Source organism: Zeugodacus cucurbitae, chromosome 6, assembly GCF_028554725.1.
Source record: "Zeugodacus cucurbitae isolate PBARC_wt_2022May chromosome 6, idZeuCucr1.2, whole genome shotgun sequence".
NCBI lineage: Eukaryota > Metazoa > Arthropoda > Insecta > Diptera > Tephritidae > Zeugodacus > Zeugodacus cucurbitae.
The window spans coordinates 67,348,215-67,364,924 of NC_071671.1; the positions used below are offsets into that span (position 1 = coordinate 67,348,215).

Here is a 16,710-nt window from a genome sequence, read left to right on the forward strand (position 1 = left end):
TTCAATTACATTTCGGTTTTGTAAATTTCTTATTTACATTGCAATCCAAAATTTACTGCCTAACTATGACTATGACATTTCTTTTAATTAAAAGTGGTTTTAAATTTATTTAAAAAAGAAAATGTATTTACAAAAGAAAATTTCTCACGGTGTTCAAAGTATTAGCCAATAAGTAATTTATTGTGCTCTTTAAGTATTATTTTTTATTTTATTTTTTACTAAATGCAGTTATGTACTTTTCAACTGGAATTAAAAAAAAAAATTGTTTTTGAAATAAAAATCATTTAATGTATAGTAATAAAGTCAAATTTTCCATTGAGTAATACTTGGTAGAAGTTTTAATTATTTTTCATCAGTCAAAATTATTTAACGTGCTATCGATTATTAAATAAAATCTGTTAACAAATATCATAGAATTTATAGCAATTGTGCAAACTTTAACAAATTCAAATGTTTCATCGTAAATATGCTTGGCAAATACTTCATCACTTTTGCACAAAAATATTTATTTAATAATGTAAAATTAATAACCTCAAATCCGGTAGGAGTTTAGAAATTATTTTTTATGTAGCACAGTGTTGAAAGAAATCTATAAAATACAATCATTTAAAATATAAAATTATTAAAATATCCCTACATATTTTTTGGTATTGAAATAATCTACCTTTACTAGTTGAAATTACAAAAGTGAAGAAATTTAATTATTTTGGAAAAGTTTTTCCAAAAAAAAAACTAAAAATATCGTTATAATTTACTTTATAATATTTTAAATTAAATTTCATTCAATATTAATTTTCAATACATCCAAAAGATGTCTAAAATTTTTGAAATAAAATATATTTTTTTTTGTATATTTAAGCATGCTTTCGGGCGAAAAGTATGTTTTAAAAGCAATCTATATTCATTAATTTGGTTTACCAAAATTTGCATTCCCAGCACTTTTTTGATATAGTTAATTCACTTAAGTAACTCGCTATTGAAATTGTGTAGGCAATTTGCTAATTGGCTTAACTGAAAGGCTGTCTGAAACGCCCAAAAGCATACTAACAATAATTGAGGCTGTTGGAAAACAATTGTTTGCTAGTTATTTACTGTAATTTGTAGGCTTAAAAGTCTGGAATTTTATTATAATTTAAAATTCTTTATGAATTTATTTCAAATTTCATAGAATAAGTGTTGATTTTAATTTAAAAAAAATCTAAATTTTAAATTTCAAAACAAACTCTGCTAATATGCCCTCGCTTACCTTCAACCTTTACCACTTGCCTCCCTTGCATTTGCAATGATTTATTTTTTTTTTTTTGTATTTTAGCGATAATTTTAAATTTCACGTTTCACCTAAATTTAAACTGCTACTTAAGTGCTAATTAATTAGGTTTTCATTTGAGTTTTTATTTTTTATAAACTAATTACTTTCCACTAGTTTTGCTTTCGCATTCCTTGTTTGGTAGTTCATTATTTGTTTGTTTGCTTGCATTAAATTTAATTGTATTCTCTAAACTCATTTACCTATTTTGAAAATTTCGTAAATTTTTATTTTTCTTATTATTTTTTATATTTTTATTTTGAGTTTTTTCTTATTTATATTATTTTGTCTGCACTAAGTTTTGCTTTTTATTGTTTACGAATTTTTAAAATTTTATAAACTTTCATACACACGTTACATACAATTACAACAAAAAAAACGACAAAATACGCCTGACTCACATTAGCAACTGCTGCTTGATACCGTTATTATTTATACACAGTTATACATATTTCTTTTTGTATTACATATACATATATCTATATATTTTGTGTAGTTTGTAGACAAGTCATTAGAATTTTTTTATTTTGTTATTGGTAAATATTTACTTATATGCTTTTTAAAACTACACAAATTAATTAATTCTGATTTCATTAGCTTTGCGTTCGGCTCATTAGTTTTTGTTCATTTCATACTATTTTAATTTTAATTTTAATTTTTTTTTTTTCAATTTATTTTATGCAAATTTTACTCATTTTGTGAATATATCTTAACTAAACTAACGTTGATGCTGAAAAGCTTTGATTTACATTTTTTGTGATATTATTTTTTTCAATTATTACTTTTAATTTCATTTTAATTACTACAACTCAACTAATTTTTTTATATAATTTATTTTAATTAATTTTTTTTTTACTCATTTGTTTGGCAGTTCTTTTCCAATAGTACAAATTGTGTTCTAGTTATTTCATTTAATTATAACTATTATTTGGTTTTTTTTTTTCATTTCACCTAATTATTCTCAAGTATTTCATATATTTAAAGTAAATCGTTTCCAATATACACATGACAATTAGCATTATTATTATGTATGTAAGTAATTTTTTTTTATTGAATCGTAAGTATGTATGAGAATTTCGTTTGATGAACGTATGTAAATATGTATGTATGTATGTAAGTGAATGCTGTTGTTCTAATTCTTGTTTATTCTGGAATAACTGTAAACCTTTTTCGAGTATAACTTACATTTTGATTATTCAATGCTTAACTACAGTACATTATACAATGATTTATAATAATTTATGCTTAAGAATTTGTCTTACCATAGCTACGACACTTAGGCGCTAAAATTGTATATATATTTTACAATATTGATTTTTTGCGTACACGCTAACTTTTTATAATTATACGCTAGTTTATTTTTTTGTCGCTTACCATTACAAAGCACAATAGTGCACTTGGGCGCCATTACATGCCACGCCCAGCTCACACGCTTTCACTTGTACTAGTATTGTGTTAGTGAGTGCTGTGATAGTGTGTGTGCTCAAGAGCGAAATGTCCGTTCAATTAGAAAAAAAGTCTAAGTTGATTATATTTACAGCAAATTGCAATTATTAACTATTATTTACAAAGTTTGTCCGACGTCTTCCTGCACTCATTATTTTAACGGTGTCCGAGTGACTGCTTCTGGTGATATATTGTTACAGGGGGTCACGGTATATTTTATGACTATCGCCGCTTTCGGTTTGTTTCGATCACACCATGAAAACTGTTTTATATGGCAGTGTTAGATCTCATTCGGGAGAATGTTCTGGGTTATTTGAATTCAAATTAGAAATTTACCGATTAAGTGTTTCCACAACTATGTTTCGAGACAATTTGATTTCAAGAAAGTATTATATTTTTGATGCATTGTACTTTTAGCAAACCACTTCTATCGTTTAAATAGGTACATTATGAAACTGATGGAGAATTTATGGAAATTACCATGTTCAAATAGCCCAATTACCTGAGGAAATTATAATATAAATTAACACAAATTATTGGAGCTTAAATGTATTCAATTAAGACGACTCAATCAAGTATCAGTGTCAAAATAGTGGATAATAACCTCACATCGTGTCTTATTTATTGTATCGTAATTAGGCGTTAATTGTCCAATTAGAAGTGAATGAGGTTTCGAACATAAATTGTAGTAAATACTACGCATCAATAATGAATCTGAAAAGCTGTTACAAACCAATGGAAGAGATGTCGATAGTTTATAGAGCAATACTCACAGCGAGATAATTGTTTAGGCGAAGAAAATATGAAACCAATCAGTCAACCTTGACACTTATTTGAGTCCAATTAACCTAATGATGTGCTTTATTCAATTGATTGAACTCAATAGGTATCATTAAGGGAAGATATTGAAAATTGCATTATTCAATGCTTCAAGTAAAAGCAAACAATATTAAAGAAATTAATTTAAGTTTATTATCCAAGACATAACTGTTCGGAAATAATGATCCGAATAAAAATAGATCCTCCGTAGATCTACTCAATAAGCTTTCTGGATTGAGAGGTCTTTAGTTTTTAGTGGAATAAAGTATTCCATATTTCGTTCGCAATTACCGTGAATCCAAACTGTCCCCAAATGGAGTAAGATCTAATTAAAGAATAATCTTCAAAACTAACAATATCTTTCAAGCATTTTCGTTACTAAATATGAATGCGTGTAGTTATGTGCGTGATTGGATTTTGTGGTACTTTACACTAATACATACAAAAACTTATTTGGCAGCTAACTGGAATGTACATGAATTGAATTTATTGAATACGCTAACGCTAAAGCTACAAATCTCGCCTGTACATTGAAAGGAATGTATACATCTAATATTTCTAAACCTACAAAAAAATGCAGCTATGCATTCATCGCTTGCTTTCCTTCACTGCGCGTGAATGTCTCACAATAAAGTTCTAATCGGTTAAGCAGAAATTCTCAAATCGATGAAAACTTGGCTGCCCGATCAGCGTGCCGATCACGAGCTTTGGCCGCATCTGATGTGGAGGCGTGTGGCTTATAACTAGCCGCACCAGCGCCACCGTAATGTGCCGCAGCAGCCTCGCCCTCCTCATCGGACTCAATTAAATTGTCATTTTCATTATCTTTGCCGTCACTCTCGTCGTCCACGTCGATATCCTCGTCATCATCATCGTCGTCGTCGTCATCATCATCGCCATCTTCAGCGCTATCCACTTGCATGCTTGGTCGCTGATGACGTCGGGTGGGTGGTGTCTGCGTGGACATGTTCAAGTAACGTGACCATGAATACTTTGTAGACACTGTTGCCTCAGTTTCTGTTGTTGTGCGAGTTGTGGACACATTTATTTCCCGTCGTTCTTCTTCGACTGACGTTACTGTGCTTGTTGTCGCTGCTCCTGTTGTTTTTTTATTATTGTTATTGTTGTTGTACAAACATATACATAGTTTTTTGAAATTTGTTGTGTGAGTTTATTTTAGCATTTCATGAGCAAAATTGAATTGAATCGAAGGTTAAACATTTTTATGAAAAGAATACAGTGTGTGAGAGAAGTAAACATTCATAGTACATTTAGATTTAGAGAAAATAAGTAAATTATATTCGGGCTATCAGAGACTGTTTTAACAATAGATTTTGTCTAAAATAATAACAAGCGCAGTTCCATATATATTTTTATGACTTGGCGATGGACTTACAATAAGACTTTTTCCTGAAAAATTTTCGGAAAAAAACAGCTATGATTTTCGTTTTAAAAGTTTTTGTTCTTCCATAGAACTAAGAACGTATTCCACAGTTTTACCAATAAATGATACAAATCTTTGAATATCTTCCTCTTTCTGACCTCTCAAGTCTCCAAATTGCATCTATAGAAATTATGTCTGCTTCCTCTGAACTTTAAACAACTACTTCAACTTCTAGTATCATTTTGAGGTTATTTCAGCTTAGAGCTCAGGCAACAAAACATGTATTTGATAAAGTTTTTGACACTTCATATACGATCTCAGATCAGTATGACATGATTCACATTGATATTCACAACATTACGAACTGAACAAAATCAACAGAGGTTATATGTTGGATCTAACATCATTTCAGTAGACAAACGTCAAATCAATATGTTTCTATCGAACTAAAAATGATTCTTCTTCATATTTTAAGCATTCTTCGTCATCTAAATGATTAAATCCAAAGGTAGGTTTACTAAAACCCTATCAAATTCTTATAAAACTGGCTTCACCGATGACTGTATCCTTCTCTCTATCTGTATACTTATCTCTATCTGTTATATCGTAGTCTATACTTTCTTTTTATATGACTTGTTGATATTGTGCTTCAAGTCATAACTCTGCTATTACCCCAGATCGTACTAAACCTTACTGTCGGCTTAAGATTAAAGCATCAGGGGTGACATTTGTAATGTCAAATCTGTCAAACTTTTAAGGTTTCTCATCAGTTTAAATTGTTCTTCTCTATAAGGCTCAATGAAGAAGAAACGTAAGATGTTACAGATCACTTAAAAGATTGTATTTGTATTTATATTGTATATTTGAAATTTGACTCTTTTATGCCTTCTGCATCCAACTTCATGACATCACGCTCTGTCAAAAAATCTATTTGCTATATCAGCGTCTCATTATTGCGAAATGATTAAGGAAAAACTGTAGGAGAGAGTACGAAATTTCTGTGGAACCCAGCTTTATATACTCTTGACCCCGATTTAAGTATAGATACATACTAAAAATATTAATATAAGAGTTTTTTCTTTAGTAATACTAGAACATAAAAAATATTATAGCTTGAATAAACTATTATTTGTTCTATATGAATTTTCATATTAATTTAAATCCTAACAATCTCTGATAGCAATCAAATTAAAAAAAAATATTAACTGAAAAATCACACTTAGTAAAAAGTATTGAAAAGACTGAGTGTATGTACTTGAGTTTGCTATTGAGAACCATTCAAATTTTGAATAAATACACGAAGATGAACGGCGATAATGCTTGGCAAACATTGTGACATTGATAGCGTTGGTGATGATGGTGATGGTGATGACGAGTGTGATGATGACATTGCTGATGCGAATGACAGAGGCAATGCGGCAATGCAATCAGAAATGGAAACATTGTTGCAAGCGGAAATTGAAAATGTTGCCGAATAGTTAAGTTGGGTTTGTTTGTTGTTGCTGTTGTTGTAGTTGATTTTCCCATAACAATGTAATGAAAGGAATTTAGCAGAATAAAACATTGACTTGCTGGCATACACATATGTATTTAACACGAATGTGTGGGTGTATTTGTGGCAAGTGTTTAGGTGTATGTGTTTGCAACCTCGGTTAGCCAATTCACCGAATGGAAACACAAAATTGAGTGACAGTTAGACATGCGATGTGCCCTAACCTACACACATATACATTAGATGAGCGATAGTAAATATGCGTCTAGTTTAACATTTCCTGGATCAGGGGCGTTCAAGGGCGTTCAAGGGTGTTAATGGTTATATGTAGTATTGTGACTTGTTGTTGGTTGCATCCACGCTGCGTGATACAGTTGAGAGCTTGGTGTGTTGTGTTTGATGGTAGTTGTTATTGTAGTAGTTTTCATGTTTGTGTACAACGAGAATGCCAACGACAATTTTAACATTTAACGACAACAACAACAATGCGAGTCATGTTAAACATGATATGTACATCATACCGATCGGCTGATGGGGCAGCTCGCTCCCGTGTTATATGATACTCTCGCGATTCCGTTCCATCTCCTCGGTCTCATTCTCCGGATCCAGACTGGAAGTCGATGAGACACCGCATATTTGCATCTCAATCTCGGCCAGACGATTCTCTAAATCCCATTGCTGCTGTGATAGTTTCGTATTCAGTGCTTGATTCTCCGACTCTACAGTGTGTAGACGCTCGCGCAGTCGTTTGATTTCATCCTCTAAGGCTTCATGTGAACCGAGTAGTGGCGTAGTGCCGCCACCACCGATGCCACCGCTAGCGGCGGACAAACCGCCACCGTAACACTCTAGATGGGAACTGGAATCGCAGATGTGACCTATGGTAGCATAGAGAGCAAAAATAAACGAGAAAAAGTTGGTATGTGATTGATTATTTATACATTAGATTGTTGTTGTTAATAAAATTTAATCTTATAAATATTTTTTTTTACTATGGAATACCGTTTGATCCCTTACATACCTGTTCGACTTGGCTGCGATTGTGGTCGTGTTGAATGATGCGACGTCGCCCGACTGCGCGGCCGATCATCCGAACTATGTACACTGGGACTTACCGAGCCGGGTGAATCGGTTGCGCGTGTGATGCGTTCCGTATAGGTGATGGTTGAGCGGGGACTGGGAGCACGACTGAGAGAGATATTGGATTTTTTTTTCAATTATTTTAATACATAACAGTTTATAAGGTGCATTTAGTTTGGTATTAAGATCTCTCATCAAACACACTTGATGTAGTGAGAGGATAGTGTTAAAGCGAAAGGTTTATAGGACTTTAGGCCTTGAAAGAGGGCGAATATAGTATAACCACTCACCTATAAGATACACTTTGCTGCTGTATTTGTTGTTGTTGCGCGAATGACAATGCTGTCGGCGGTGGCAACCACATATCTTCCAAGGTGGTGCGGCCGCAACTCTCCACCAAACCGGGCGTCGATTGGCAGCGTCCCATGGCAACTACATTAAAGTATTTTACTATATTGTCAAATACAATATATACAATAATGAAATACGAATCAATTTTTTGTGGGTAGGAAGCATTTGGTGTGTTCATAAAATATGTGGAAACAACAAATAATTATAATTTTATGCGCAGCGCTACTAGTGGGCAATTAACTTTGGTTCATTGCTAATTTTATGTGTAATAAATTTCGGGAAAAATTACGTTTTCAACAAATAAGCAAATAATTAGCAATATTAAAAACTAATTTTAATACAAATACATAGAAAATGTTTTTTTTTATAATTTTTATAAAAACTTTATCAAATAGTGTTTAATTATTGTTGGGGAACACGGTATCTTTTGTTTAATTTAAGTATTATAATATTTTTCTAGTTGATCAACACACCTTTCTCTAACGGCGCTTTTTTGTATTTCTCCAAACGTTTCACCGCTATGGACTCCAGTCGCACACGCGCTGCCGGATATTCTTTCAGCACATCCCACATATCCTTTTTGCTCAACACGAAGAGATCGCTATAGCCCACCGAGCGTACCGAGGCAGTGCGGCGATTACCTAAATATTTGTTTGGTTTTAGACAAAATATTGGTGAAATGCAAAAAAGGTAAAAGAAATTTGTAATTATGTGGTGGTTATTGAATGGTCGGCATATTTTTGTGAGATGGTGTGACATGCAAAAGGAAAATTAAAATGCTAGTTTATGAAATGCTAAATGCTTTTGCTGGATATTTGTGAATAAATAGTTATGCTTTAAATTTGGTGAGGGGTTTTCTATTATACGAAGCTTGATTAAAAAAAAACAAAAAAAAAATTTGAAAATTATTTTGATTAAAAATACTTTAATAATTTCATGTAAAAAAAATAAAAAAAAACTATTTTTCAATTAAAATTAATTTAAAATAATTTCTATCAGCTAGAAGATTTTTTAATAATTTTTGAATTTATTGCAAAAACCTGACTTGAAATTTTAAAATTACTAGCTAACCTCAAAATCTCCATTTCATCATTAGCACTTTGATATCTAAATTAAGTTTGAAATTTTTTTAAAATAAAATTTCAATATTTTTCTGAAAAAAAATTTTAATAACAAGAATAATTCAATATTTTTCGAAAAAGAGCTTTTTCGTACATGCTTAAAGCTTTAGTGAAAGCTCTAGTGATTTGCTAAATTTTTAATTTAATTTAGTTTGATTACTCTCATACCACACTAACTACTTTGTGTTGTATATAAATGTATTATAACCACAAAAATTTATTGTATTTTAAATCAGTTTTTGATACCTAAAGCTATAATTACCAATTTAAAGGCTAAAAGCTGTCAACCGTTTTTGTAACATTTTACAATTTAAGCCAATCAAAATAATTTAATGCACGCTTCCATTGTAATTTCTATTATTAAATGCGTGTTATTTGCAATTACACGGAATTTTAGGTGCGACTCAATTATTCCATAATTATTTTATGTAAACCATTTTTTGCCGCACATAAAGAAAAACTATTTTGAATTAGCATATTTTTTGCTTTATTTGATTATTTATTTTTTTGTTTACATTTTTTCTTTCGAAAATAATTACACAAAAAACCGCAAATTGCAATTTATTTTGTTTGAGATTTTTTTTTAACTTTTTACTAAATAAAATCAAACACTCCTTATGGCTATATCTATTATATGTATCTCTTGGGTTGGGGAATAAATTAAAAATTATCGCATTCTCTGTTGGTATTTTCATTCATGGTTCAATAATGTAAATTTAAAGGGTTAACATGTTGGTGATACTAACTGGGGGTCGGTTACAAAAAATGTCTGTGTAAATGAATAATCGAAAAATGTGAAAAAAGTATATATTTTTGCACAAACATGAAACTACATATTTATGAAAAAGTGCGCTAAAATGCAAAAACAAAAAAAAATAATTTAATGAATGTGCTTGCATTAGTTACGGTAAAAAAAGCTCAGTTGCAAGCAATAGTGTATTGTTGTTGTTACAATAACAAATGTTAAACGTAAAACAAAAAGGTAATGGGATTAAATGCTTGAAAACAGTTCAGTTACTGCCAGGCAAAGCAATACAACGAGGAGTTTAACGCTAATAAAATATGCATAATTATTGGAATTGAAATATTTATGTTTTAAAAAATTTTATATTTTTTATTTTTGTATTTTATTGTTGCTATTGTTGATTGACTAAATAATTGCATTATGTGTTTTGTTGGTACCTGTTTTGCCTGTATATGTTACATAAGTCTCTATATGTATATTGTACTACGGGTATAAATGTTAGAGTTTAGTTGAGAATGCTTTGATAATTCTTTAGAAATATATAGTTTACTTATAGCTTATAGCTTAGAGCACAGATACACAGGCACATACATATAGTCCATATAATAGTATAGATATCAATTTTTTACTCATAAGTAAGTGTGTTAAAATATAATTGGATTAACAAGGAAAATTTGAAATAAACATTAAACAGACTATAAAAAATCCTCAAATTAATAAAACTAATTAAAACTCTTATTTAAAATTTAAACGCTTAAAATTGATATTTTTATAGTCAAAAAGTTATCACAGAAAGAGAAAAAAAGAAAAAGATTTCATATGAAAATTTCCCTTCTAATGAAAGAAATTCCATCTGTGAAGAACCCACCTTACAGGAGATTGAGAATTACGAACGTTATTAGGTTAATATTGCTCTTGCGCTAATATTATTACAACATCAAAACCAATCTTAATCTTGAAACAATTACCTCGAAGAAGATGCAAAAATAAATTGAAATGAAACTGTTTGAGTAGTTACTACTACTTTTTATTTACAGAAAGCTAATGAAATATACATAAATTTAACTTATCGTTATTCTATATTCTACGATCACTTACAAACAAATCCTACAAATTGATAAACTTAACTTAAATCTATTCATATTAATTCCTATTTAAATCACTATAACAAATCTTGATATTTCTCTTGCGATACTTCTTGGCAACGTCCGCGCATTTGGTGGTGATCACATTGCGTACCTCGCGTGGTGTGCAGCGCATTTTCTTCACCACGCAATGTATCAAATCATCGACTATTTTGCTATCCAACTGGCCTTTGGCTGGTCGATCTAGATCATAAAAAGCTGGCGAAGGTTTGCCGCTGAGCGTGTGTGTCGCCAATATATCTTCGCTAAAGAATATTGACAGCAAGTGTCGTGTGCTGATGCTGTACGAATCCCAAGCAATTTGTACGAATTTGGACTTTAGGACTTGTGTGCCATTCGGTCCAATTGTTATTAGCTCTGGTAACTCCTTATCTGATTCGGAGGAGTTATTGCTTACAGTTTCGATGGTCTCATTGTGCACACTTTCCGGTGGTGTCAGTATAGTTGAATTCTCCAGTGACATGGTGCTGTTATCCATCTCATTATTTTCCGGAGTTTCAGTGTGAGAGCCATTGGCAGATTGACTAATAATCTGCAATGAACTGTGATAATTGTGAGTCAGCGGTGACACATTTGTTTCTGAGGAGTTACGGCTACTTGTAGTTTCGGTGATCTCAGTTTGCACGCTTTCTGGTGAAGAAGAATTACTATAAGTAGTCGGTGGTTCTTCCTCAATAGGTTCGTCAATTATAAGCCTGTCATCTTCATCGTCATCAGTTGCATCTTTATCATCATCAATGGGATGATGAGAATCCGCTATGTCGTAGGCAATATCCGGTTTCTTCGGCAGTTCTGCGATTGCCAAGTTAGTACTTGCATCCGGTAGTTCGATTTTACTACTCGATGCTCCTCCATAATCCATGCGATTGTGTTCTTCAGTTGTGGGTTGGGTGATTAATGTTGGATCAGACGGTTCGATTTCATGTTCATTTGCCTCTTCATAATCTATACGATTGAGTACTACATCAGACGGTTCGATTTCATCTTCATTTGCCTCTTCATAATCCATGCGATTGAGTTCTACATCAGACGGTTCGATTTCATCTTCATTTGCCTCTTCATAATCCATGCGATTAAGTTCTACACCAGACGGTTCGATTTCATCTTCATTTGCCTCTACATAATCCACGCGATTGAGTTCTACATTAGACGGTTCGATTTCATCTTCATTTGCCTCTACATAATCCACGCGATTAAGTTCTACATCAGACTGTTCGATTTCATCTTCATTTGCCTCTACATAATCCACGCGATTAAGTTCTACATCAGACTGTTCGATTTCATCTTCATTTGCCTCTACATAATCCACGCGATTGAGTTCTTCAGTTCTGGGTGCAGTGATTAATGATTTATTGATATCTACAACTGCTAAAACCAGTGAACGTAGATTTTCTGGGGATGAGGAATCTTCTTCTTCATCTTGCAGGCCATATTTTTTATTAAGTTTATCCATAGCTTGTTTTTTCTTGCGATCCAATTTGTCGATTGCTTCCTGAACATTTCGCATTTTTTCCTTTACATTACGCATTTCATTTTTTATTTTAGCTAGAGTCATGATTTTTTTGTGAAATATATTCGTTGTGGTATAAAGTGATTTATAGTAAGTTCTATAGTTGTAGCTGTGCTTACGATGAACGCTCGTGATGCTTTGGTTGAAATATTGAAAATTCGTCTGATTTTATACCCTTGTAACAGGTATGCAGGTAAAATCACTAAAAAAAAAATTCGCGTAAGGGATTGACCTCAATAACCTATATTCCAGGTAAAAAGGTGTTTTATCGAACTGCTCATTCTTTGTAAAGGATATTGTTGTTTGCAGAAAATGTTTAACAGAGATTCTGTTACATCCTACATATGCATACCGACATTTGGTTTAGCAGCCGAATTTCCAATATTTTGATTCTTATGCCAAGTAGATGGTCTAATTCTAAATTCAGAGATCTTAGAGAATTTTTTTTTATACTCTCGCAACATGTTGCACAGAGTATCATAGTTTTGTTCACATAACGGTTGTTTGTGTCACCAAGAAATAAAAGAGTTAGATATGGGGTTATATATATATATATAAATGATCAGGATGACGAGTGGATTTGAAATCCTGATGTCTGTCCGCCCGTCTGTCTGTCTGTCCGTGCAAGCAATAACTTGAGTAAAAATTCAGATATCTTAATCTGGAACACACATTCCTTGGCACCCTGAGGAGGTTGCTTTCGAAAATGGGCAAAATCGGTCCACTGCCACGCCCACAAAATGGCGGAAACTGAAAACCTATACAGTGTCATAACTAAGACATAAATAAAGTTATTAAAATAAAATTTGGAGGGGCACATTTGGATGTAATTTTTTTGAAGAATTGTTTACTTTACACTATATAAAGTGAAGATATCGGTGCAGAACTTTGCACAAATACTACGTTTATAGTGTGGCAGCCCCATTCTAAAAATCGCCAAAATCGGATCATAGGTTTTCAAGGCCCCATATATCGAACATGAGGACCTCCTCGCTTCTAACCTAATATTATGATTTCCAACTTTCAATGGACTTTATACAATATATATGACTAATATGTGGGTCAAATTGTGTGTTATATTAATGAAATTAAATAAATAAATTGCGAGAGTATTAAATATTCGGTTACACCCGAACTTAGCCCTTCCTTACTTGTTGTAATATATATACATCAATTAATTATTTTTTTTTGGGAAATTTGTTATTTTAATAATTTATTTTTCAAAAATAAACAAAACCATTAAAAGTGGTAACAAATGTTGAATTATAAGAAACCATAAATTTTCAACCTTAGCGGAATTCTACTTCAAGTATAAAACCAAAACACAAAAGAAGTTATCCCACAAGTCGGTTTTACTCTCAAGTGCTTAATAGCTTGATCCTCTTTTGCATTGTTTACCCTGTTGTCCGCACTACAGGTAAACGCCCACAATACACATGTGATATAACCCATTATTCTGGAAATTACGCAATTCAAAAGAAGTGCATGATTTTTCCGACGATCCTTGAAATGAAGAAATGCGTGGACAAACAACTTAACCTTCACTAACAACATATTTTCTTCAATCTCCTGAATATTTCAGCGTATAAAAGTATGAAATAATCTTACATCATTTATAGAACAGCAACTGTACCGAAACATACAAGTTTCTAAACAAGCAATAATTCAAATAAATAAAAATAATGTCTAGAATCTGGGTAAGACGTGATCTCTTCTACGAGAAACCTGAAAAAACTGTCTACTCATGGGAGCAAGCTGGAAACCATAAATTTTCAACCTTAGCGGAATTCTACTTCAAGTATAAAACCAAAACACAAAAGAAGTTATCCCACAAGACGGTTTTACTCTCAAGTGCTTAATAGCTTGATCCTCTTTTTCATTGTTTACCCTGTTGTCCGCACTACAGGTAAACGCCCACAATACACATGTGATATAACCCATTATTCTGGAAATTACGCAATTCAAAAGAAGTGCATGATTTTTCCGACGATCCTTGAAATGAAGAAATGCGTGGACAACGACGATCCTTGAAATGTAGAAATGCGTGGACAAACAACTTAACCTTCACTAACAACATATTTTCTTCAACCTCCTGAATATTTCAGCGTATAAAAGTATGAAATAATCTTACATCATTTATAGAACAGCAACTGTACCGAAACATACAAGTTTCTAAACAAGCAATAATTCAAATAAATAAAAATAATGTCTAGAATCTGGGTAAGACGTGATCTCTTCTACGAGAAACCTGAAAAAACTGTCTACTCATGGGAGCAAGCTGGAAATAGTACGTCAAAACAAAATGTAGAAAATATTATTAAAAGCGATACATTTGATGAACAAATCGCTTTTCTACTGCAATTAGGGAAAAAGTTGTCAATTACGAAGAAGAACCCTTTTAAGGTCAAACATATACGATGCGGCGCAAAAGGTAAAGATACAACAGCGAAAACGAGCTTGAAGAAGCATACAAAATGCATACGTGTGTAGATATTATGATTTGATGTGGAAAAATTAAGCGGAAAATGTTGAAAAATAGATTGATATTGCTTCAAAAGTATTTTGATTATATTGTAATTTAGCATAAATGAATGAAATAAATAAATTTTAATTAAACATTAGTATTCACTTTTTATGGTTGAGAGATGGGTCTTAATATAATATAAGTACTAATTTGCATATAATCTAAAAGTATTTAGTAAATCTTTAAGCTTCTTATTAAAGCTTTGTGTATCCACACCTGCCCTTGCCTGATAGAATACAGTCTGTCATTACCACAGTTAGCAGCTTTTGTTTCAATAATTGTTGCTGCTATCATTAATGAAAGGGACGACTCACATGCAACACACACACATGACACCAGATTTGATATGTATTGTATAATTAACCATATGTATATACTGTATATGCTCCCTCTACATACATATTTAATGTTGCAATAATTGCACATTAGGCCTGCATAATGTCGACACAGCACACTTGCTATCTTCTCCATTTGCATTCACCTGCATCACCAACACACCGCCACCTTTCTCCTCCCACATTGTAAAATTAATTAATTAATTAAAAATATCAATGTGCCAGCCTATTTGCAAATGAGTATAAAGTGTCAGATACAGTAACAATAACAACAATAGCAAACAGCTTGTACAATGACAAACAATTGCAATGCACTCGCAGAACGGACTTCCGTCATTTGTGCAACAATCATATTTACGGCCGGTTGGTTGACGCGTTTCACACATTTGTTGCAATTTAATTTGACTCCCTTCAAGTGTATATCCCGCCTGTTGCATTCGTGCAAGATTACGCACAATTTTGCCGGAATTTAATTGATTATTATTTTTTCATTTCATTCAATATGTGGCTAATTGATACAATGGCTCCACAAGCGATATTGGAGCTGTTGAAAGGAGCAACTTGGTTCTGTGGTGACCTCTCAGTAAGATATTTGTCGAAAGTTTAAGGTTTCGAATACGGAGGAAGAAAAAATAAATGAAGCTAATGAGTGCTTCAAAAGGCTGCAGATAGCCTAAGATCTGCTTCGTATGATATGAATTTTTTAGATTATATTGAAACTAACATTTAATAAGAATTTTATTTAATTCGGTCCAAAAGGTGGTTCATTTGTAAATCTCATATTTATCACAGCAAATAAAATAGTCGGACCATATATGGTCCCATTAGATTATATTAGAAACGAAATATGACATGTACTGTATGTCCATATCTTTCTTCAGTAGCGTTTACATACTCGATTCTGTCATAATTTTAAGGAAAATGAAAATATTTGATCCACAAAATACGAGTTTTGGAAATAAAAAAAATTTTAATGATTATGAAGTGTAGTTTCAATGTCAGTTTTTGAATGATAAATTGTCAAAATATACAAAATATAACTGTCATGCGCAAACCTTTATTTTGACAACTGACATGACAGCTGTCCCTCAAGAAAATTATATCTTTCTAAAAGCACCGTATATGAATCCTATTTACGTACATATCTATCTGAGATTCTTATGCGATTATTAGTTATTTCAAATTCAGAAAAATTAGAAGAAATAAATCAACTGACAATGGCTTTGTGTTAGTTGAATATAGATTATGTGGGTCTTTGGGCGTATTTTTTTTTTAAATTTCAAAAATTACTTTACTGTCAAACTGACAATAGTATTAAATTAAAATTACCAAAACCTTCTCGAGTTATTCACAATTTCCTATTAATTATTGTTATTTAAACTTTTCTAGAATGTGTTAGCAGGTCCAACCAATATTAATTCTAGAAGTAATGTATTTTTGAATATTAGTGAA

The 16,710-nt window shown here is 31.9% G+C and overlaps 2 protein-coding genes across 2 annotated transcripts in view; both read right to left on the reverse strand.

The window, feature by feature from the left end:
- The window catches only part of LOC105212115 (cyclic nucleotide-gated cation channel beta-1), an 87,520-nt gene that overhangs the window by 21,091 nt on the left and 49,719 nt on the right, over positions 1–16,710 (reverse strand). The window contains exons 7-10 of the mRNA XM_054233653.1: positions 8,352–8,519; positions 7,818–7,977; positions 7,469–7,635; positions 6,969–7,325 (exon numbers count right to left, since the gene is read on the reverse strand). Coding sequence (XP_054089628.1) covers positions 7,000–7,325; positions 7,469–7,635; positions 7,818–7,977; positions 8,352–8,519 — 821 coding nt within the window. The 3' untranslated portion in view covers positions 6,969–6,999. The remainder of the gene's footprint in view (positions 1–6,968; positions 7,326–7,468; positions 7,636–7,817; positions 7,978–8,351; positions 8,520–16,710) is intronic.
- LOC114803989 (trigger factor-like) lies at positions 3,316–6,962 on the reverse strand. Its single transcript, XM_054233656.1, has one exon. The coding sequence runs from the start codon at positions 4,536–4,538 to the stop codon at positions 4,230–4,232; it is 309 nt and encodes a 102-aa protein (XP_054089631.1). The 5' UTR covers positions 4,539–6,962; the 3' UTR covers positions 3,316–4,229.